Source organism: Heptranchias perlo, chromosome 41 (assembly GCF_035084215.1).
Source record: "Heptranchias perlo isolate sHepPer1 chromosome 41, sHepPer1.hap1, whole genome shotgun sequence".
In the NCBI taxonomy this organism is placed as follows: domain Eukaryota; kingdom Metazoa; phylum Chordata; class Chondrichthyes; order Hexanchiformes; family Hexanchidae; genus Heptranchias; species Heptranchias perlo.
In genome coordinates, this window is record NC_090365.1 from 2,566,054 (window position 1) to 2,590,372 (window position 24,319).

Consider the following 24,319-nt stretch of genomic DNA (forward strand, 5'->3'; position numbering starts at 1 on the left):
TGGGGAGGGAGGAGGCTCGTGTGGAGCATAAACACCAGCATGGACTAGTTGGGCCGAATGGCCTGTTTCTATGCTGTAAATTCTATGTAATCATTCCACCAAATACACCCTCCAGAAAATGCTCTTCCCTCTCTCAGTCTCGTACTTTGAGTCACCTTTCCCAGGATACTGTGGAATTCCCTACCTGTGGAATTCCCTTCCGCCCTCACTTTTCCTTTCCTCCTACAGGCTTACAAACCCCAAGCCTATTAATGCCAAAGCCTCCACTTACTGGTTTACCTCATCTTTAACTGTTTACCATTTCAATTTTGGTCGTGTAGGATACAATGAATTTTGAACTTCACTGCTTGTCATGACTTGCAGGGGATGGAGATGCAGTAACAGTTTGACGGTTCACTGCACATAAGCCTTGGAACGTGGCCAGGATAATGTCATTTGACGACAGTTCCTTGCAAGTCTGACCCAAGTTCGGTACCAATCCTGGATCACTAATTGTGTGAAATCTCTCGCACAGCAAGAAGCTCAGACACGCCAAGCAAATTTTTTTAAATTGGTTTTGGGTTTTGAGTAACAGAATGTATCCTCTTACCGTCCAAGGAAAGATAACCCAGCTCCTTCTAAATCAAAGCGGCAGGTGCTTTAGGAACTTCTCTCCCTGGTTTCAGGCCCAAATAGTCCACTTCTAGCCAACCTGAGTTTTTTCTCATTTTATCTGTGTACCAACCATGACACTCTCCCTCCGAGACCCTGCGATCCTGCCCTCCCACCACTGTATACATAAGGAGTATCATATCACATACTCAACAACAACTTGCGTTTATATAGCGCCGTTAACGCAGTAAAACGTCCCCAAGGTGCATCACTCGAGCGATTATCAGACAAAATTTGACACCGAAACATATAATGGGATGTTAGGACAGGTGACTGAAAGCTTGGTCAAAGAGGTGGGTTTTAAGGAGCGTCTTAGAGGAGGGGAGAGAGGTGGAGAGATTTAGGGAGGGAATTCCAGAGTTTAGGGCACGGTCGCCATTGGTAGGACGAAGGGAGTGGGGGATTGCACAAGAGGCCAGAATTGGAGGAGTGCAGAGATCTCAGAGGGTTGTATGGCTGGAGGAGGTTACAGAGATAGGGAGGGAGCGAGGCCATGGAGGGATTTGAACACGAGGATGAGAATTTTAAAACCAAGGTGTTGCTGGACCGGGAGCCGATGTAGGTCAGCGAGCACAGGGGGCAATGGGTGAACGGGACTTGGTGCGAGTTAGGGTACGGGGGCAGTAGAGTTTTGGATGAGTTTGAGTTTACGGAGGGTGGAAGATGGGAGGCCGGGCGGGAGAGCATTGGAATAGTCGAGTCTGGAGGTAATTAAAAGAGTGGATGAGTGGGCCATTGTAAAAAACGAAGCTAATTTTAATGAATGTGACTTTTGTTTCTGTGTGCAGGAGGTGACAAAGAATCAGTTCAATGCCAATCCTGAAAAGCACTTCGCCCAGGGTGAACCTTACAAAACCATATGGGGGGACAGTAAAACTCCACAAAGAAATAATATTGGGCAGCAGCATGAATAGTGGATCCAACCCTTTCGAAGAAGACATGGGCAGCGAGACAAATCCCTTTGCTGACGATTTAAACCAAGAGAAGAATCCATTTGATGAAGAGGAGGAGGAAGGGAAAGCCATAGAGACAGCAGAGAGTCTCAATGGGAGCCTGCAAATGGGCAATGGGTCCACGCCAAAGAAAAATGACAGCGAGAAACACGGGACGCTGACGTTTTCCCTGAAGAAGGTGCTGGGGAAGAACAAGAAGAAAGGAAAATCTCCGACCGAGGAGAAAAGCGGAGAGAAGAAGCTGTTCTTCAACCGCCCGCTGTCTCCGACTGAGCAGGAGTCGCCGGTGAAGAACCAGGAGAAGAAGAAGGGCCGTCGGCTCTCGGAAGAGATCCCCTCGCCGCTGAAGACCGGCAACGGGTCGGAAAAGGAGGCGCTACCCGACTCGGAGTCGAGGAAGAGGCTGTCGTTCCTTAAAAGGCACAAAGGGAAACAGGAGCCACTGCTGGAGAAACCGGAGGTGGGGAGCGAGCTGGAGAAAGCAGCCGAGACAGTGGCCAAGGTCAAGGAGCCTCTCTCAGGTAAAGCCGTATACCCTCTGCTCGTGTGCGCAACCTTGGCAGGGATCCAGTGCAGATTGTGGTGGGGGTGGGGGGAGTCCGAATCTTAATTATAAGATAGTCACTAATAAATCCAATAGGGAATTCAGGAGAAACCTCTTTACCCAGAGAGTGGTGAGAATGTGGAACTCGCTACCACAAGGAATAGTGTAGATGGATTTAAGGGGAAGCTTGATAAACACATGAGGGAGAAAGGAATAGAAGGATATGCTGATAGGGTGAGATGAAGCAGGGAGGGAGGAGGCTCATGTGGAGCATAAACACCAGCATAGACCAGTTGGGCCGAATGGCCTGTTTCTGTGCTGTAAAACTCAATGTAATTCACATCTTTGAGGTTTGTGGGAAAGAATGAGCTGGAATGGGTGACGATACATTTCTTGATAAAGTAGACGTAGAGAAGAGTCCAAAACTAGCGGCCTTGAATATAAGATAGCCACTAATAAATCCAACAAAGAACTTAGGAGAAGCTTCTTTACCCTTCTATTACAGTTGAGGCGATTAGCATAGATGGAATGAGACTTGAAACCACTACCTTCTGGCGACAGTGATTCCCAATGAGCCACGGCTGACGCCATAAAGTTACACGATGGACGCGTCCTGAACCAGCTACAAATAGCTTTTGCGTTAAGTCTGGTGGCTCGATGATGAAAGAAGGCACCCCTCAGCTAATTAAAGTACACCACTTTTCACAGGGCACTTTAATTCCTCATCCCCCCCCCCCCAGTCAGTTGGATCTTGGGGTTGCCAACTCTCCAAGATTGCCCTGGAGTCTCCAGGAATTGAAAATTAATCTCCAAGACACTGCTACGAGCAAACACCTGGGAGAACAAACATAAGGGGGGCGTTAAAAAAATTGCGTTATTAAAAAAAAATTTCTTGAACCCTTTTGTTTTTTTGATTGTAAAAATATTGGACATGGAGGGATAGAAAGTCAAGTATTATCCAATCGGGTAATGGAGAATCTATTCACTTTCCGATTGGTGTAGGAAGGTGGGTCACTGTGATGGACATGTCGGGCGACCAATGGCGGGAGTATGGGGGGGGCGGGGCGTTTGGAGGCAGGAGGTCATGGGATGAAACCTCCAGGAATACGTCCAACCAGAGTTGGCAACCCCTCGCTGGATCACTGACTGAAGGAGGCTCAGGGTTTGTCGTCAAGAGGGAAATTTCTGTGCCGTCACCTCTGACACAAAGGCACATGTTCTCTGAAGCAGACAGCAGGATAACAAGTCTGTCAGCGGTTGCTGGAAGCAGGAAGTTAAAACAGCAGATTAGCCCATTGTTCACCATTGTGTTTGAGCAGCCCCTTCTGAATCAATAAATATTATGTCTGGGCGCTGGACTATTGACTTCTAAGGGTTATTCAGTAAAAAAGAGAACTTGCAGTCTTGTAAAAGAACATTGCAAAAGAAAGAAAGATGCCTGCAGTCGGACATAAATGGTTTGGATGCAAAATAATACATACAACGTTTACATAGAAAGAAAGAAAGTTTTGCATTTATATAGCGCCTTTCACATCCTCAGGACGTCCCAAAGCGCTTTACAGCAAATGAAGTACTTTTGAAGTGTAGTCACTGTTGTAGTGTAGGAAACGAGGCAGCCAATCTGTGCACAGGAAGATCCCACAAACAGCAATGTGATAAATGATCAGATCATCTGTTTTTAGTGATGTTGGTTGAGGGATAAATATTGGCCCAGGACACTGGGGAGAACTCCCCTGCTCTTCATCGAATAGTGACCTTTTACATCCACCTGAGAGGGCAGACGGAGCCTCGGTTTAACGTCTCATTGGAAAGATGGCTCCTCCGACAGTGCAGCACTCCCTCAGTGCTGCACTGGGAGTGTCGGCCTGGATTTTGTGCTCAAGTCTCTGGAGAGGGGCTCAAACCCACGACCTGCTGATTCAGAGGCAAGAGTGTGGCCCACCGAGCCATCACACAGGTAAAGGCACCACCCACTGTGGTACTGAGCCATACAGAGCAGGAAGGTCCGACCTCATTTACTGGTCTGCCCCGATCTCAGCCAGGGGAGGGTCTCAAAATCACAGGACAAAGGGAGGTGAAAACTCATCCAGCATTGCCACTCTTGATCACGCCACTGTGCGTGCGTGGATGTCAGTTGAGGACAGGATCCAGATCTGCCGCAATGCCCCCCATGGTCAAGCAGCCTGTTGACACTCGCCGTCAAGGATTACACATGAAGAATGGCCACTTTGGTGAGGCAGGAGCACCTATGCCCCACTGCCAGTCACAGCCTTCAGGAGAGGAGGAGAGAAAACTGGAGGCCTCTTTCTCCATTTCCCTCACCAAATGATTCCGGGGCTAAAAGGGTTAAATTACGAGGTCAGATTTGCTTGTATTCCCTTGACTGTAGAAGATTAAGGGGTGATCTAATTGAGGTGTTTCAGATGATTAAAGGATTTGATAGGGTAGATAGAGAGAAACTATTTCCTCTGGTGGGGGGAGTCCAGAACAAGGGGGCATAACCTTAAAATTAGAGCTGGGCCGTTCAGGGGTGATGTCAGGAAGCACTTCTTCACACAAAGGGGAGTGGGAATCTGGAACTCTCTCCCCCAAAAAGCTGTTGAGGCTGGGGGTCAATTGAAAATTTCAAAACTGAGATTGGTAGATTTTTGTTGGGTGAGGGGATTAATGATTACAGAACCAAGGCGGGTAAATGGAGTTAAGATACAGATCAGCCATGATCTAATTGAATGAAAGATTTACTAGAATGGTACCAGGGATGAGGGACTTTAGTTACGTGGATAGACTGGAGAAGCTGGGGTTGTTCTCCTTGGAACAGAGAAGGTTGAGAGGAGATTTGATGGAGGTATTCAAAATCATGAAGGGTTTAGATAAAGTAAATAAAGAGAAACTGTTTCCTTTGGCGGAAGGGTCAAGAACCAGAGGACGTAGATTTAAGGTGATTGGCAAAAGAACCAAAAACGACTTGAGGAAAAACTTTTTTACGCAGCGAGTGATTATGATCTGGAATGCGCTGCCTGAAAGGGTGATGGAAGCAGATTCATTCATTGCTTTCAAAAAGTAGTTGGATAAATACTTGAAGGGGGAAAAAAATTTCAAGCTACCGGGAAAAAGCGGATGAATGGGACCAGCTGGATTGCTCTTACAAAGAGCCAGCATGGGCTCGATGGGCCGAGTGGCTTCCTTCTGTGCTGTAACCATTCTATGATTCTATGATTCGCTTTTGAAACAACAACAACTTGCATTTATATAGCGCCTTTAATGTAGTAAAACATCCCAAGGTGCTTCACAAGAGCGATTATCAGACAAAAAACAGGAGCAGATTAATTTAGTCTGCCTACCATTTGTCGAAATCTAAATTTGGTTAATTGGGAGTTTGACGGAGGATTTAAGCTCTATCAGAAGTTTATGGACCTTCGACTGTTCACATTATTTTTTGTTTGTGGTTTAACAGTTCTCGAAATCCACAAATTAATTCAGAAGCGGGATCTGGTGCTGGCCGACCGTCACATCATTGAGTTGGAGGAAGAGTGCAAGAGAGTGAGGCAGCAAAGCCTCGATGGAGCCAACGCGAGCAAAGACAGCGGGAGGAAGGCCAAAGACGTGACGCTGCTTTACGAGGCACTGGAAAGCGAGCTGCAGCAAATCGTCGAGAAGTCGCTGACCGATTCCGGCCAGACTCCGCACCTGGAGCAAATGGTGAGCGTCATCGAAGCGGAGGAGAAGGTCGACAAGGCCTGGATCAATGGGGAAGGGGCTTCTGGGAGCGCCAACGGTGGAAGACCCAGAGAGCTGAGAAGAAAATGGAGGGAAGCGGTGAAGGGGTCAGTGGCTGAAAGATTGTCGCAAAACGAGGGGAGTCAAAATGGCCCAATCGCTCAGTGCTTGGGGAGCCTCAAAGAGCAGACTGTGACCGACTTGATCTCGGTCCGAAAGAACATCATTGCGGCCTACCCAAAAGAGTATGAGGTGTTCAATGTCTACGTGAAGAGCTACCATGAAGGGGTTTCTTCCTGTCTGTCTGAGATGGGACAGAAAGAATTGGAAATCCAGGATCTCTACATATTCCTCCAATGGTGCCACAATGTTTACTTCAGGTAAAACAAAAATAACAACATGCATTTATATAGCGCCTTTAACATGGTAAAACGTCCCAAGGTGCTTCACAGGAGCGATTATCAGACAAAATTTGACACCGAGCCACATAAGGAGATATTAGGACAGGTGACCAAAAGCTTGGTCAAAGAGGTAGGTTTTAAGGAGCGTCTTAAAGGAGGAGAGAGAGGCGGAGAGGTTTAGGGAGGGAATTCCAGAGCTTAGGGCCCAGGCAACTGAAGGCACGGCCGCCAATGGTGGGGCGATGGAAATCGGGGACGCACAAGAGGCAAGAATCAGAGGAGCGCAGAGATCTCGGAGGGTTGTAGGTCTGGAGGAGGTTACAGAGATAGGGAGGGGGTGAGGTCATGGGGGGATTTGAAAACAAGGATGAGAATTTTAAAATCGAGGCGTTGCCAGACCAGGAGCCAATGAAGGTCAACGAGCACAGGGGGCGATGGATGAACGGGACTTGGTGCGAGTCGGGATATGGGCAGCAGACCACCTCCTCGATCGGCAACAGTGCCCGCTGCAAGGCTGTTGGCAGATCCCGTGGTGCCATAGCAACGGCAGGGTGCATCATTGGATAGCGAGGAAAGGAGCAACCATTCTAAAAAGGTATCCGGGCTAGTTTTTACGACAATGGACTCAAGTCTCCTGAATGGGACTTGAACCCATGACCTATTGACTCAGAGGCGAGAGTGCTGCCCACTGAACCACGACTAACCCCTCCGACCTGTCTTTTCTTTTTAGGGAAGTGATGGGCCACGCGGAGCTTGCCGCTCATATCAGGAAACAACAGCTGGGGCCGCTGTTACCGGCAGAAACGGTTCAGACGCTGGAGGATCAGTGCCTTTCCACGGTGCAGGTAGGATCAGATACTGACCTGAAACTTGTACCAACAACAAGAGCAGCAATAATGGCCTTTAACGTAGTAAAACGTCCCAAGGTGCTTCACAGGAACGTCATCAGACAAAATTTGACACCAAGCCACATAAGGAGATATTAGGACAGAGAGGCAGGTTTTAAGGCACATCTCAAAGGAGGAGAGAGAGGCAGAGAGACAGAGAGGTTTAAGGGGGGAATTCTACAGCATTGTGTTGACCGGAGGTCACCGGTTACGGTTACTGGCTTACTACAAAGAGGAGAAGAGTCAATTCTCTCTTAACTCTCAATTCACTTTATTCACGCCGTTAGATCATATACATATAGCTTATACGTCTGGTTAGATATAGACATGCAGTTTACACCAGATTATACAGTCTTATACCCAAACTAAGATCTAAACGCACACCCACTAGGTTTCTCTGACACTCCCTGAGTGGTCACAGAATATAAAGGATAATACCCAAAAAGGAGAGCTGACGCCGGCCAGGCGTTCCGTTCTCTCTCGCTTTCGACGTCGTCTCTACGTCCCTGACATAGGGTCTTCCACTTCCGCGATGGTTGGTCTCCAGAGTCTTCGCTCTGGCTCCACGCCCCAGATCCTTCATTCTTATTCCGAATCTTTCTCTTCAAGCTGTGCTGTCTCTCTATTTTGTTGGTTTAGGCTTTCTGGTTACACTGTGTCTTCTCCTCATTGGCGCTGTCCCAAGGACTTAGGTAACATTACCTCATTACTCCTTTTCTAAATAAGGACTTGTGTCTGATCACATCTCCTTTGTCTTTCACAAAACTTAGTTAATTCAAACCGGTTCCAGCCAGCCAAGGCCAGGACCGAACTCAGGTTACTTTAGTTCAAAAGTCGTTCCTTGCTGTGTATCAGTAGCTGACGTCTCAGGTTACCTTCTGCAGCTCCTGGCCAACAGGGGAGTCTAGGCAGCTGAAGGCTGAGGTCCCATTCACCCATCACCCTTGTGCTTGCTGACCTACATTGGCTCCCGGTCCACCGACTCCTCGATTTTAAAATTCTCACCCTCATGTTCAAATCCCTCCTTGGCCTCGTTCCTCCCGACTTCTGGAACCTCCTCCAGCCCTACAGCCCTCCAAGGTCACTGCGTTTCTCCAACTCTTGCGCATCCCACACTCCCTTCATCGCTCCACCATTGGCGGCCGTGCCTTCAGCTGCCTGGGCCCTAAGCTCTGGAATTCCCTCCCTAAACCTGTCCCCCTCTCTCCTCCTTTAAGACGCTCCTTAAAACCTACCTCTTTGACCAAGCTTTTGGTCACCTGTCCTAATGTCTCCTTCTGTGGCTCGGTGTCAAATTTTGTTCGATAATCGCGCCTTGGGACGTTTTACTACGTTAAAGGCGCTATATAAATGCAAATTGTTGTATTCTGTCTCCATTCTATTTGGTTATTGGCACCAGGGATAGCAGCCTAGATGAGCCAGTGTTAGTGGACAAACTCAAGGGGCTAATCACCTCTCAGCCCTTAAATGCTGGAGTAAGAGTTTGGCCTGTCTTGGCCTATTTGTTAATGAGCATGGGACCGCAGGACAAAACGACCTTAATTTGGCACTAAAAGTGGCCAAACTGATGTCTTGAGTGGGAATTGGAAAATTGGTGCACTTACCTGAGACTAGGGGTGAGGCGCATTGACGAGGCAGAACGGAGGGAACTTTATTCTATATCGTACTGGACCCGGAAGTGCTCGATGCTGCTGCTGGGTGTGTGAGATGGGTCAAGAGTTCCATTCCTCAGCGCTAACATCCCTCGCCATGGCGGGCGCACATCAAGGGAAAAGATGATTCTGATTTTTTAAAAAATCTCTTTTGCGCTTTAAAGACGCAGATTACAAAACATATGGAACAGGAGCTCTGCACAGAGCAGCAGAAGTGGAAACAGGAGAGCAAAATGTTTCAATCGGAGCTGGCAAACAAGGTCATTCAGGTAAGAGGAGTCCATCCCAAGGCCTTTCGAGTGCGCTTCTGGAATGAATCACGAGGAGATGGTGGCTGATCAGCCTAAGGCTGAATTTCATTTCTTAAGCGTAGGTTAGCGACTGCCTTTCATTTCAATGCCTCTCAGATACAATGAGACCCACAGTTCAGGAGTTGGGTAATTGCAGGCTCTGAGTGTCTGAGACTACCCTGGAAATGTCTCGAAGGAATCATTGAATGAACAAGCACAAAATTCACAAAACACAGTCCATAACCTCCCCTGTGTAAATTACCTCTTGATAGGCGTCCCAGTCCCTCAGGAACTGCTCTCAGACAGTTTGCCCGATGGCACTCACCATTAGACAAATCAATGGAGACAGATATTTTTTAAAAGTCAAACCTGATCAGAATTCTAACAGTTATAATTATGATCAGGTCTGATTTCTAAAAAATAATTTACTTCCTCCATTAATTTCTTTAATGGTTTAAATTACATTAAAAAGTTGCCGAGACTCTTTAAAAGGGGTCCTGATGGTGGGGCTCCCTCTTTATAAGGGGTCCTGATGGTGAGACTCCCTCTTTATAAGGGGTCCTGATAGTGAGACTCCCTCTTTATAAGGGGTCCTGATAGTGAGACTCCCTCTTTATAAGGGGTCCTGATAGTGAGACTCCCTCTTTATAAGGGGTCCTGATGGTGAGAATCCCTCTTTATAAGGGGTCCTGATAGTGAGACTCCCTCTTTAAAAGGGGTCCTGATGGTGAGACTCCCTCTTTATAAGGGGTCCTGATAGTGAGACTCCCTCTTTATAAGGGGTCCTGATAGTGAGACTCCCTCTTTAAAAGGGGTTGTGATGGAGAAATTTCCGTTTAAAAGTTTTGTAAAAATGTTTGTATCTTCTCCTCAGACCCTTAAAGAACATGTTGAAAAATCTGCTGCAATCACACAGGAGCTTGGAGTTCGAATCGCTCTCTGCTGCCTCCGCAGTCTGGCTGACTTCCTGCAAAGGTACCTGTCCCATAACTGCCCTGATTAGGATAGGAAGAGGCACGTGGTGGGTATAGGCTCGAGTGATAGACTCCCCAAACGGAGTTCGATCCCAGTCTACCATGAAAACTCCTGTCAGCGATTGTCCTGAAGCTAAGTAAACATTCACGATTAACGGGAGCTACAGGTATGGGATCAGACGCGTTTCACCAGCCAGGTGTTATCTATGAAATCTCTGGATCATAAGAACATAAGAAATAGGAGCAGGAGTCGGCCATTCGGCCCCTCGAGCCTGCTCCGCCATTCAATAAGATCATGGCTGATCTTCGACCTCAACTCCATTTTCCTGCCCGATCCCCATATCCCTTGATTCCCCTAGAGTCCAAAAATCTATCGATCTCAACCTTGAATATAATCAACCAGAATTCTAAAGATTCACAACCCTCTGAGTGAAGAAATTTCTCCTCATCTCAGTCCTAAATGGCCGACCTCTTATCCTGAGACTATGCCCCATTGTTCTAGACTCTCCAGCCAGGGGAAACAGCCTCTCAGCATCTACCTTGTCAAGCCCCCTCTGAATCTTATATGTATCAATGAGATCACCTCTCATTCTTCTAAACTCCAGAGAGTATAGGCCCATTCTACTCAATCTCTCCTCATAGAACAACTCTCTCACCCCAGGAATCAATCTAGTGAACCTTAGTTGCACTGCCTCTTAGGCAAATATATTCCTTAGATAAGGAGACCAAAACTGTACCCAATACTCCAGGTGTGGTCTCACCAAAGCCTGTACAATTACAGCAAGACTTCCTTACTCTTGTACTCCAACCCTCTTGCAATAAAGGCCAACATACCATTTGCCTTCCTTATTGCTTGCTGTACCTGTTTGTTAACTGTCTGTGTTTCGTGTACAGGGACGCCCAAATTCCTCTGGACACCAACATTTAACAATTTCTCACCATTTAAAAAATATTCTGTTTTTCTGTTCTTCCTACCAAAGTGAATAACCCCACATTTCCCCACATTGTACTCCATCTGCCACCTTCTTGCCCACTCACTTAACCTGGATCAGTCAGAGCCTCTGTTCGTAACCTTGCGGGGGGTGGGGGAATTTCCTCAATGCTCTTCCCACTCCGCCACCATCACCTTAACAGAAGCCCTGTTTACCCAAAGGAATATCTCTCCCGCCCTCTCCACCCCTAGATGCCGTTTGACCTCTCAAAGGCAAGTATGGACAGAAACTGAGAGCGGGTAAAGCATTCATTTATTTTTTATTTTTGGATACTGAACACACTCGGTAAGAGCCCCAAAGATCAACCACAGGGTTGGCAAAAACCGGAGAGAAAACACAATAAGTCCTGGATCGGAGTCGCCCAGTTTTTCAAAATATGGGTTGCCAACCCTCCAGGATTGCCCTGGAGCCTCCAGGAATCAAAGATTAATATCCAGGACACTGCTGCCCGCAAAACCCCAGGGAAAAAAATCATCATTGGGGGGGGGGAGGGAACAGAAAAATAATGCGTTTTTAAATAAAAGTCCTCTTTAGTTCGGGGCTGTTCCCCTGTCCCCACCACTTTGTGGTTTTCTCCTCATTGCCAAATAGCTCAGTAGGAAAGTCCCTAAATTGTGGGTCTTGGAAATTCATGCAGAATTATTTTTTTTCTCTGCTCTCCCTGGCAACTGCCGTGTGACAGTAATTATCCAGCAATGCCTTTAACCCTTTGTTCAGGTCCAACCTTACATTAGAAATTAAACCTAAGGCAGCAACCTCAAACCTGTTTTTTTTAAATGCCTTGCCCGTGTCAGTATTTCAAACTAATTCCAAATTGGACATTTTTGTTTCCTCATTAATCAACTACCCAGTTTTCATTATGGCTTCCAGGAAGTTCAAAGGTCAATCCTGTTGGTAAACGATGACAGCTCTCATTGAACCCATGATTAAGACCGGGGAAGATCTTTCAGCACCTCGAGCCTGTTCCTCCGTTCAATTAGATCATGGCTGATCTGTATCTTAACTCCATTTACCCGCCTTGGTTCCTTAACCCTTAAGGATGTGAAGGCCTTGGAGAGAGTGCAGAGGAGATTTACTAGAATGATTCCAGGGATGAGGGACTTTAGTTACGCAGATAGACTGGAGGAGCTGGGATTGTTCCCCTTGGAACAGAGACGGTTGCGAGGAGATTTGATCGAGGTATTCAAAATCATGAAGGGTGTAGACAGGATAGATAGAGAGAAACTGTTCCCATTGGCAGAAGGGTCAAGAACCAGAGGACATAGATTTAAGGTGATTGGCAAAAGAACCAAAGGTGACATGAGGAAAAAAATTTTTACGCAGCGAGTGGTTAGGATCTGGAATGCACTGCCCGAGGGAGTGGTGGAGGCAGATTCAATCATGGCTTTCAAAAGGGAACTGGATAAGTACTTGAAAGGAAAAAATGTGCAGGGCTACGGGGATAGGGCGGGGGAGTGGGACTAGCTGGATTACTCTTGCATGGAGCCGGCACAGACTCGACGGGCCAAATGGCCTCCTTCCGTGCTGTAACCTTTCTATGATTCTATGATCTTTGCCTAACAAAAATCTATCAATCTCAGTTTTCAAATTTCTAATTGACAAGTTTTTTTGGTGGGGGGAGAGTTCCAGATTTCCGCTCCCCTTTGTGTGAAGTGCTTCCTGACATCACCCCTGAACGGCCTGGCTCTAATTTTAAGGTTTAACGGATACGTTGTATATATAGTCCCTACAGCCCACTGTTTATCGCTGTCTCACTTTATAATTTCACCTGCTAGCGAGGGAATCACCTGAGCTGAACCGTCCCCTTATCACATCCCTCGTCGCTTGAAGGCACTAACCCAAATCTTTCAGCTTCTGAGTTTCGGATGAAACTCTACACCCAGTCGGGTTGCCAACTCTGGTCGGATGTATTCCTGGAGGTTTCATCACATGACCTCCCCGCCTCGAAACGCCCCGCCCCCACACTCCCACCATTGGCCCATCCTCCAGGCACCACTGCCTTCCCAGGCCAATTGGAAAGGGAACAGAACTCTTTGTTACCCAATTGGATTAATTGTGACAGTCAGTCAAACACCTGTTCTTTCCCCCCCCCCATCTCCAATATTTTTATAACTAATAAACAAAAGTGTTCAAAGTAAATGGAAAAAAAAGACCACAATTTTGTTTCGGGTCCCCTGTGATTTTTCTCCCGGTTTTTGCTCACTGCAGTTTCCTGGAGATTAATCTTCAATTCCTGGAGACTCCAGGTCAATCCTGGAGGGTTGGCAACCCCAGGCCAGATACAGAAGATGGAAGTCTAGACTGTTGGCTGGGACTGGCTGAACTTGGAACACTTTTCCCCAAAAAAAGCCAATCTTCATGTGTGAACCTAGACAGCGAGTGTCTTCAGGTTATTAGACCCAGAGGAGCACTAAATATCTTGGGGAGTGGGGGAGAGGGATGGAGAATCCATTGTCATTTATCTCTGGGAATTATAATTTCTGGTAACTTCCCCTTTAAGATTCAATCTGGTCACACAAAAAGCACCCGGGTTGCCAAGTTATGGAACTGGTTCTCATTGTTCTTTTGCACGGTCGTCTGCTCTCCCAGGTTGAACATTGGGTATAGTTGGTTATGTACCTCATTAACCCTTAACCCAGTGATCTGTGGGGGCCTCTTTAAATATCAACAACAACAACAACTTGCATTTATATAGCGCCTTTAACATAGTAAAACGTCCCAAGGGGCTTCACAGGAGCGATTATCAGACAAAATTTGACACCGAGCCACATAAGGAGATATTAGGACAGGTGACCAAAAGCTTGGTCAAAGAGGCAGGTTTTAAGGAGTGCCTGAAAGGAGGAGGGAGAGGCGGAGAGGTTTAGGGAGGGAATTCCAGAGCTTAGGATCTAGGCAGCTGAAGGCACGGCCGCCAACGGTGGAGCGAAGGAAATCGGGGATGCGCAAGAGGCCGGAATTGGAGGAGCGCAGAGATCTCGGAGGCTCACCTGGGGACCCCCTGCAAATCCTGACACCTTCCCAGAAACCACCTCCAAATATTGACACCCTCCTGGGGAACCCCCTGAAAATATTGGTACCTTCCCAGGGACACCCTGCAAATATTGGTACACGCCTGGAGTCCCCTGGTTCTAACTTCTGAACGACAGTGTTAACCGGCCAGAGAAAAACAGTGCTATGATTGGAGAAAATATTTTTTTATATTTTTACACGGCAGCAGAAATAGTTTTTCTGGTAAGTCAACAGATGCAGAAAAATACAGAAATATGATGGGCTCATGAATCCAGTAAAATCCTCAACTCTCCTGAGGGAACTTCCAGCCTGCCCTGGGCTAGCCATTTAAATAGAAAAAACTTTCCAGATGACACAATTGTGACCTTAAAACATACTCTGATATTAGAGTGACAAATCAGGAAACATGCATGCGTGCGTGGTGTGTGACTTTGAATGTGTGAGACCTGAGAAACCTCTCAAGATTGCACTGTACGAGTTCACTATTGCACTAAATCAGGTGGCCCTATCATCCTGCTACCATGTCTGGTGCCTGGTGGCCGGGGCTCAGCATTCTCAGACTGCACCATCCACACTTACTGTCTTCTCAATCTGTCTGGTCTTGTCCTCATGGCCTTGGAGCCTGGTCTGATTTCACTGTCTCTTGTTTTACAGTTTTCAGACAAGTGTGCAAGGGTTTTATGAGCGATGTTTAGAATTACCAGCCAGCGCCGAATGGTTAGTTCCTCAAACAATCGCACTGGTGAATTGCTGTCCTGCCTTCAGGTAACTGCACACCTCTGCTCAATATACACCAGACCGTGTACTCTCTGCTCAATATACACCAGACCGTGTACTCTCTGCTCAATATACACCAGACCGTGTACTCTCTGCTCAATATACACCAGACCGTGTACTCTCTGCTCAATATACACCAGACCGTGTACTCTCTGCTCAATATACATCAGACTGTGTACTCTCTACTCAATATACACCAGACCGTGTACTCTCTACTCAATATACACCAGACCGTGTACTCTCTACTCAATATACACCAGACCGTGTACTCTCTACTCAATATACACCAGATCGTGTACTCTCTGCTCAATATACACCAGACCGTGTACTCTCTACTCAATATACACCAGACCGTGCACTCTCTACTCAATATACACCAGACCGTGTACTCTCTACTCAATATACACCAGACCGTGTACTCTCTGCTCAATATACACCAGACCGTGTACTCTCTGCTCAATATACACCAGACCGTGTACTCTCTGCTCAATATACACCAGACCGTGTACTCTCTGCTCAATATACACCAGACCGTGTACTCTCTACTTAATGTATACCAGACCGTGTACTCTCTACTCAATATACACCAGACCGTGTACTCTCTGCTCAATATACACAGGGTTAGTTACTCCCTCAAAATATAATTGTAAACAATTTTACAACACCAAGTTATAGTCCAGCAATTTTATTTTAAATTCACAAGCTTTCGGAGGCTTCCTCCTTCGTCAGGTGAACGATGTGAACGATTTTTCACATCGTTCACCTGACGAAGGAGGAAGCCTCCGAAAGCTTGTGAATTTAAAATAAAATTGCTGGACTATAACTTGGTGTTGTAAAATTGTTTACAATTGTCAACCCCAGTCCATCACCGGCATCTCCACATCATGACTACCCTCAAAATATACACAGGGTAAGTTACTCTCTACTCTTGGATGGTTTATGTATAGAATAACGGATAACTGGGAGTGAGTTACAGACTGGAATCTAGTCGAGGGGATCAGATGACAAAATAAGCTCTGTCTCTGTAGACCTCGGCCCATCACAATGCTCGGCCTCCTCACTCTGCCATTGTTTTGCAGGGACTACATTGACCGTCTGATGCAGAAAGTCTCAACTGACGGTGAAGAAGAGAAGAAGAAAGCGGTGGTTTCTCTGGACAAGATTGTCAAAGGAGGCAACAAACTCTTAACGGAGAAGCTGTTTGACGAACTGAAGGTTTGAGAACCTTGTCTTTCTTTTATTCATTGTCAGGTTTCAGGCAAATGTGTGGACACCCAAACTATGACACAAACGCATATACCTTATTGTTTTACTCACCAAAACATCTTGGCACCAAGATTCCGAGGTGGCCTCATGGCTCAGTGGGAAAATACTCTGCCCTGTGTCATGTCTTACTGAGGCAAACGGATCAGAAGATCCTGTGTTCTCTCCCCAGTCTGTGCTAATAGCTGATCTCAGCTGGAGCAACAGAATGGGGCAAGAGCAGGGGTAACAGAATGGGGAAACAGCTGGGGTAACAGAATGGGGTAATGGGGCAAGAGCATGGGTAACAGAATGGGATAATGGGGCAAGAGCAGGGGTAACAGAATGGGGTAATGGGGCAAGAGCAGGGGTAACAGAATGGGGTAATGGGGCAAGAGCAGGGGTAACAGAATGGGGTAATGGGGCAAGAGCAGGGGTAACAGAATGGGGCAAGAGCAGGGGTAACAGAATGGGGAAACAGCTGGGGCGAGAGCAGGGGTAACAGAATGGGGTAACAGCTGGGGAGCTACAATTGGCCCCGCAGGGTTGAGAAGGTGAACATCAATCAGAATTCCTGCTCCTGTTCATTAGTGAGTGAACCCTGCTGGAAAGTGGGCGCGTGGTTGACCCCAGGGTCAAATAGGCACCGACAAGGTCGAAGGTTGCACGTGAAGAATGGGCCACTTTGGTGAGGTACAAGAAAGTGATGCCTTTCCGGAGAGATGGGGAAAGAAAAGAAATAATGAACCAATCGTCCGACTATGTGACGGACTGTGCTTCTGTCGGTATTCCTGAGGGGAGGAGGCACTAACTCCTCCCCCTCCCCCCATGTGTTTGGGTTCTTGTTCACAAACCCTATTCCCATGTCTGTGGTTTTCATTTACAGCCATGCTTCTCAAAGCTGTTGAAAAAGAAATGGCTCCAAAGCACGGAGAGTTTTGAAAGTCTCATCACCACCATCCAGGAGCATTTCAATCAGTTCCGAAAAATGAAAACTCCACCGTACCAGGTAAGGCAGCGTTAGCTTGTTCACTCAATCCGAAAACTCGTCCCTTTGGCTTCCAAATGGCTCATTTAGGACGGAGAAAGATCAACCAGGTTTCCTGCCCCTGATCACTTTCTATTAATTTACATCGAGAAAGACCACTTGTCAGTCTCACTGTGTACAGACCCACTGTGTACAGACCCACTGTGTACAGACCCACTGTGTACAGACCCACTGTGTACAGTCACTACAGCCTCACTGTGTACAGTCCCACTGTGTACAGTCCCTACAGTCCCACTGTGTACAGTCCCCACAGTCTCACTGTGTACAGTCCCCACAGTCTCACTGTGTACAGTCTCACTGTGTTCAGCCCCACTGTGTACAGCCCCACTGTGTACAGCTCACTGTGTACAGCTCACTGTGTACCATCCCACTGTGTACCATCCCACTGTGTACCATCCCACTGTGTGCAGCCCCACTGTGTGCAGCCCCACTGTGTATAGCTCACTGTGTACAATCCTACTGTGTACCATCCCACTGTGTACAGCTCACTGTGTACAGTCCCGACAGCCTCCTGCTCTCCCCGTCACCTCCTAAGGTACAATATTCATTTAATCCTTTAATGAACGGGCGTGTAACCCTGCAAGACTATGAACCCTCGGTGAATCAACTTACCTCAAATCAAACAGCAAATGTCTTCACCCAGGCTTTGGTAAATGACGTTCACGTGCGTGTGGTCATCGAGTATATCGGGGCGGTGATGCAGGTACGGATAATCTGCAGAACGACTGAAATACGGACGAAAGTAGCTGGGCGACTGAGCGAGGAATCAGCACAACTGAAGCAGCTGTTTGAAAGTCTGGTGAGTTCACAGTCTGTTCAATACATTATCAAGGCACAACACGGGTCGCCAGCTCCTGGAGGTTTCATCACATGACCTCCCGCCTCCAACCGCCCCACCCAGTCAAACAGCCTTTTCTCCCCCAGCCCCCAGGGTTTTTATAACTAATAAACAAAAATGGTCCAATGAAAATGAAAAACAACACACCGTTTTCCTTGACGACCCTATGAATTTTCTCACTGGGTGTTGCTCGTAGCAGCGTCCTGGAAACTCTGCTGCCCGTATCCTAACTCGCACCAAGTCCCGTTCACCCATCACCCCCCCGTGCTCGCTGATCTACATTGGCTCCCGGTCCGGGAACGCCTCGATTTTAAAATTCTCATCCTTGTTTTCAAATCCCTCCATGGCCTCGCTCCCCTCCCTATCTCTGTAACCTCCTCCAGCCCTACAACCCCCCAAGATCTCTGCGTTCCTCCAATTCCGGCCTCTTGCCCTTCCCCGATTCCCATCGCTCCACCATTGGCGGCCGTGCCTTCAGCTGCCTGGGCCCTAAGCTCTGGAATTCCCTCCCTAAACCTCTCCGCCTCTCTCTCCTCCTTTAAGACTCTCCTTAAAACCTACCTCTTTGACCAAGCTTTTGCTCACCTGTCCCTAATATCTCCTCATGTGGCTCGGTGTCAAATTTTGTTTGATAATCGCTCCTGTGAAGCACCTTGGGACGTTTCACTATGTTAAAGGCGCTATATAAATGCAAATTGTTGTTGTTGTTGTGTCCGGGGATTAATCTTTCATTCCTGGAGACTCCAGGACAATCCTGGAGGGTTGTCAACCCCTAGTTCTCACTCTCCTCAGGACCACCCTGGTGTGGAGGGACAATATCTATAATGGTCCTGGCCAATATTTATCCCTTCAGTTGAAGAAAAAATATAAATTAAACAAGGAAACTAAAACCCTTCCGACATAGAAAGACTTCGGCAAATGTAAATGTAGAAATATTACAGTAAAAACTCCCCTTCTCCTCCTAAAATTATTTGTTTATTCTAAACTCAGTCTGAGATTTAGTTTTGGTAATTCAGCCCCTCTGTCACCAAAAACTGAGCAGCTGGTGTGGGAAACAGAATGGACCTGATGTCGAATGACCATCATTTTCCAAGTCAAACGTTGAACATAGAACAGAATAGTGATTTCAAAAAAATTATCATTCATTCACGGGGTATGGGCGTCGCTGGCGAGGCCGGCATTTATTGCCCATTCCCTAATTGCCCTTGAGAAGGTGGTGGTGAGCCGCCTTCTTGAACCGCTGCAGTCCGTGTGGTGAAGGTTCTCCCACAGTGCTGTTAGGAAGGGAGTTCCAGGATTTTGACCCAGCGACGATGAAGGAACGGCCGATATATTTCCAAGTCGGGATGGTGTGTGACTTGGAGGGGAACGTGCAGGTGGTGTTGTTCCCATGTGCCTGCTGCCCTTGTCCTTCTAGGTGGTAGAGGTCGCGGGTTTGGGAGGTGCTGTTGAAGAAGCCTTGGCGAGTTGCTGCAGTGCATCCTGTGGATGGTGCTCACTGTGCGCCAGTGGGGAAGGGAATGAATGTTTTGGGTGGTGGATGGGGTGCCAATCAAGCGGGCTGCTTTGTCCTTTGTTCGGTGCGATGCTGGCCACTCGTGGACAATTGTTGTTGTTGCTTCTCCTGCTCAGGATTCCACTATGTCCTGGCTGGATCCCGCGATTGATCACCTGGCTGAGATCATCAAAGTGAAGGAGACCTCCTCCATCCAGTTAGAAGTCGGGGCCTTGGCGAGAAGTTACCCTGATATCCGGTAAGTCAAACCCTTCTTCAGCAGCACAGAAAAAAACGAGTAGATATTAACACCATCTGGTGCTGAATTTAGTTGGGAAAGCCTCAAAATAAACCTCTCAAAGGGAATGTGTAGCTCTCCCTGGTGTTTTTATTCAGTTCATTCTCAGGTCGTGGGCCTCACTGGCAAGACGGGCATTTATTGCCCATCCCTAGTTGCCCTGAGACTGTGCTGTTGTACCAGTCCGTGCAGTGATCCTTTGTAACGGTTCGATACAAACACGCTCGGCCCCGCTTCAGAGGGCAGCTAAGAGTCGACAAGGTTGACGCGGGACTGGAGTCACGATCGTGTTACGATCTGCAATGCGCTGCCTGAAAGGGCAGGTTCGATAGGAACTTTCAAAAGGGAATCGGATATTTTTTTTTTTATTCGTTCATGGGATGTGGGCGTCGCTGGCGAGGCTGGCATTTATTGCCCATCCCTAATTGCCCTCGAGAAGGTGGTGGTGAGCCGCCTTCTTGAACCGCTGCAGTCCGTGTGGTGACGGTTCTCCCACAGTGCTGTTAGGAAGGGAGTTCCAGGATTTTGACCCAGTGACGATGAAGGAACGGCCGATATATTTCCAAGTTGGGATGGTGTGTGACTTGGAGGGGAACGTGCAGGTGGTGTTGTTCCCATGTGCCTGTTGCTCTTGTCCTTCTAGGTGGTAGAGGTCACGGGTTTGGGAGGTGCTGTCAAAGAAGCCATGGCGAGTTGCTGCAGTGCATCCTGTGGATGGTACACACTGCAGCCACTGTGCGCCGGTGGTGAAGGGAGTGAATGTTTAGGGTGGTGGATGGGGTGCCAATCAAGCCGGCTGCTTTATCTTGGATGGTGTCGAGCTTCTTGAGTGTTGTTGGAGCTGCACTCATCCAGACAAGTGGAGAGTATTCCATCACACTCCTGACTTGTGCCTTGTAGATGGTGGAAAGGCTTTGGGGAGTCAGGAGGTGAGTCACTCGCTTGAAAAGGAAAAAATTGCAAGGCTGTGGGGACAGAGGGACTAATTGGATGACTCTTTCAAAGAGCCAGCACAGGCATGATGGGCCGAGTGGCCTCATTCCCTGCTGCATGATTCTGGGTAAGGACGGCAGGTTTCGTTCCCTAAAGAACATTCGTGAACCAGGTGATTTTTTTTACAACATTCTGGCAGTTTCATGATTCCAGCTTTTTATTTCCAGATGTATTTTTTGCTGAATTCAAATTCTCAAACTGCAGTTGGGAGGGAGGAGCATAAACCCCAGCACAGACCAGTTGGGCCGAATGGCCTGTTTCTGTGCTGTAACTGGATACGACTATAGTGGGATTTGAACTCCCGTTCTACTGGAATGTAATGCAGGCCTCCTGGGTTCGTACTCGAGTAATATAACCACTGCTCTGCTGTACGCTTTGGGACTGACTCGGTCAGGGGTGGACGTCCTGTGTTCAGTGGTGTGTCGAGGTATCAGGCCTCATTTGGAAGGCTTCAGTCGGGCCTGAGATCCCTCAGGCAAGGGAAGGCGGGAAAAAAGAACAAATCCAGATGCCAACTGGCAGGTGGGTGAGTGATGCCCTCAGTAGGCAAATACCCCGACAACACTTGACTTTTGGTCCTGGCCCAGGGGAGATGGCCTTTGAGAAGAAATGCCAATGCCCCTTCCCCAAAGAGGAGTCCCCCTTTCAAGAGAGGAAGGGGAGAAGATCGGAAATCACATGAGGGGCGCGCAATATTCCACCCCCCCTCCCCAAACACTGGGGGTTGACTTTATCCTCTTAGATATTAGGCTGCCTTAGAGGAGAACGAGAATTTAAAGTCCTTCCTCTTGCCTGTGTGATGTGCAAACAATGGGAAATGCTTCAAACCTACAAGATCTTCCTGAACTTTAGTAAACTCCCAAGTGTATTCAGAGCCTGACGCCAAGGAATGTTAAACACATGCAAAAATATTCCCTGCCATCCTATTGAGATGTTTTCTGGCACCGGGGCAGTGCGTCACTGAGGGAGGGGGGGCCTGACGTCTGTTATCAATTGCCTTTTTATTTTGTTGTTTTTCCTGATCATTTTTCCTGACTCTCCGGTGTGCTGATGTCCGGGAGTTACTGCCCGATGAATTGTGACAAGCGTCCATTTCCTGTTTGACTTGGATTCCTACTTATAGCGAGGGAGGAAACAAGACTCTGGCAAGGACTGTGCTCAGGAAGTGAAGCTCATCCTGTCCCAGTGGCCATTTTGGGTGCCACCAAGGCATAAAAATGAATCCGACCCGGGCCAATGTGAAGGAGCCAAACCATATAATCTCGCATCTCATTTCCTAACATAGTATCACTAATCACTTCACTGCCAAGGGAGAACTTCTCAACAGGATTTATTTTAGTACTAAATTGGAGTCATACTAAGAGCAACATAATCGCTCCCTTCCTCTCCTGAAGGGGCTGCCTCTTAGCTGAGTACAATTTCCTGCACGGACGGTGAGTTTCGGCAGGATGATCAGTTGTGGAAGGCATCGCAGACGAGTTCGAGTCCTGTTCTCACCCAATGTCCACACACACGCTCTTTCCACTGGGGGGCTGGATGGAGACCAGGAGCAAGAACCCTGGCAGGGTTTTCCCCTCCCTAACCCAGGGACGCTGGGGGCAGGATTGAAGTCAGCTACGATGCCCTCCACAGTCGAACGGCCTGCCGATACTCACTAGCCAGGATCTGTACGCAAAGAACAGACGCTTGGGAGAGGTACCTCTGAAAGAAAGAACTTGCATTTGTATATCACCTTTCATGACCTCCCAGCTTTACAGCCAATGAAGTAATTTTGAAGTGTAGTCACTGTTGTAATGTAGGAAATGCAGCAGCCAATTTGCGCACAGCAAGATCCCACAAACAGTAATGTGATAATGACCAGATAATCTGTTTTTAGTGATGATGATTGAGGGATAAATATTGGCCCCAGGACACCAGGGAGAACTCCCTTGCACTTCTTTGAAATAATGGCCGTGGGATCTTTTACGTCCACCTGAGAGGGCAGGCGGGGTCCTCGGTTTAACGTCTCATCCGAAAGGACGGCACCTCTGACAGTGCGGCACTCCCTCAGTACCGACACTGGGAGCGTCGGGCTGGATTTTGTGCTCGAGTCTCTGGAGTGGGTCTCGAACCCACGACCTGTCTGACTCAGAGGCGAGAGTGCGGCCCACTGAGCCCCTGCCGATACCTGTGGAACTCTTCTCTCCCCCCACCCCAGTGGGAGGCACCGTCTCCAAGAGCGCAGAGGGGAAAGGAGCTATAAAAACGAAAAGACTAACTTTCTTTCTCCGCCCGCCCCACAGCAAGAAGCACATCTCCGCCATTCTGGACGTGAAGGGAGACGTGAGTCAGGCAAACCGACAAAACATCTTGGAGACTCTGCAGGACTTTGACAGCAACGAGGACGGGGCTGGGCCTTCCCGTGCCAGAGCGCTGTTCGCTGAGATTAACGTCATGCCAGAGGTGAGGTGCGCCAACCTCAACATGAACTCCGTCTCACACTGCACCTGGGGGTGTCTGTCCATGTTCCGCCAGAGGGGCGTCCGCACCACGTGAAAGGTGAAAGGTGAAAGGCGCAGGTCGGAGCAGGAAACCATGTGTCCGTCTGTGAAGAGAATAATTGCTGTAATAATTAAAAACCGAAGTCCACCGAGTTAAGGTTTGAGATCAACATATCACAAGGTACATCTCGAATTACGAGGAAACTCCCAGCGAGGGACCCTGATAACCCCTTTAAAGATGGTTGTCTCGACGTTGGGACCTAAAATCTCACAATCTGGGTGTTTCAGAGAGTCAGACACTGCCCCTTTCACCTCTGGGTCCTGGGTTAAAATCCAGCCCAGACGAATGTCCCAATATCAAAGGCCGACTGATCGGCCTCACTCTTTCCGCGGTTCAGGAACGGCCGTCCCCTCGGAACGGGGACATCCGTGCATTAATCTGTGGTCTGAAGGCCGATATGTAAAGGAAAGCCTTGGTGGGGGGGTTGGGGGGGAGCAGCTCTTTGATATATTAACTGCTTGATCTAATCATAGAGATTGTGTAAATTCAGACTGTCAAAATCATATAATAACAGGATTTAAATAAAAGCTCTTTGTCTTTTCAATGTCTTGTCTTCCTTCTGTGTTGCCTCAGCCAAGGCGATGCTAAAAATGCCTCATACTTCTGCCCCTGAGAGGGGAACGGAGACAGAAATGAGGACAGTTCCGGACAACAGGAATTTATGTTGTGAGGAATTGTCAAGGAAATTGGGGTTTGTTTTCGTTGGTAAAGGAGCTGACTTTGAGGCGACTTCATTGAAGTTTTCAAGATTATTGAGGGAATTGACAAAAGGTGATCCGGGAGACAAATTACTTCCTGTGACAAAAGGTTCAAATCTCATTGGACACGAGTTTAAAAAGGAAGACATTAAGAGTAAGAAGGGAAGGTCAGAGGAACAGTTTCACACCGAGTTGTGGGATAAGTTCCCAAGGAAGAGCATTCAAGCAGGCACGATGGCCTCGGTTCTATCTCTTCCCCCCCCCCAGGGTTGCCAACCCTCCAGGATTGTCCTGGAGTCTCCAGGAATTAAAGATTAAT

At 47.8% G+C, this 24,319-nt stretch overlaps 1 protein-coding gene across 2 annotated transcripts in view; it reads left to right on the forward strand.

Annotated features, from left to right (window-relative positions):
* The window catches only part of LOC137305924 (exocyst complex component 3-like), a 45,443-nt gene extending 21,597 nt beyond the window's left edge, over window positions 1-23,846 (forward strand). For both annotated transcript variants that reach the window (XM_067974868.1, XM_067974869.1), the window contains exons 2-12: window positions 1,440-2,125; window positions 5,603-6,245; window positions 6,997-7,111; window positions 8,970-9,074; window positions 9,970-10,070; window positions 14,725-14,835; window positions 15,927-16,062; window positions 16,976-17,098; window positions 17,781-17,936; window positions 19,608-19,729; window positions 23,044-23,846. In XM_067974868.1, the coding sequence (XP_067830969.1) occupies window positions 1,462-2,125; window positions 5,603-6,245; window positions 6,997-7,111; window positions 8,970-9,074; window positions 9,970-10,070; window positions 14,725-14,835; window positions 15,927-16,062; window positions 16,976-17,098; window positions 17,781-17,936; window positions 19,608-19,729; window positions 23,044-23,296 (2,529 nt within the window). In that variant the 5' untranslated portion in view covers window positions 1,440-1,461 and the 3' untranslated portion in view covers window positions 23,297-23,846. The remainder of the gene's footprint in view (window positions 1-1,439; window positions 2,126-5,602; window positions 6,246-6,996; window positions 7,112-8,969; window positions 9,075-9,969; window positions 10,071-14,724; window positions 14,836-15,926; window positions 16,063-16,975; window positions 17,099-17,780; window positions 17,937-19,607; window positions 19,730-23,043) is intronic.
* The last annotated feature ends 473 nt before the right edge of the window (window positions 23,847-24,319 follow it).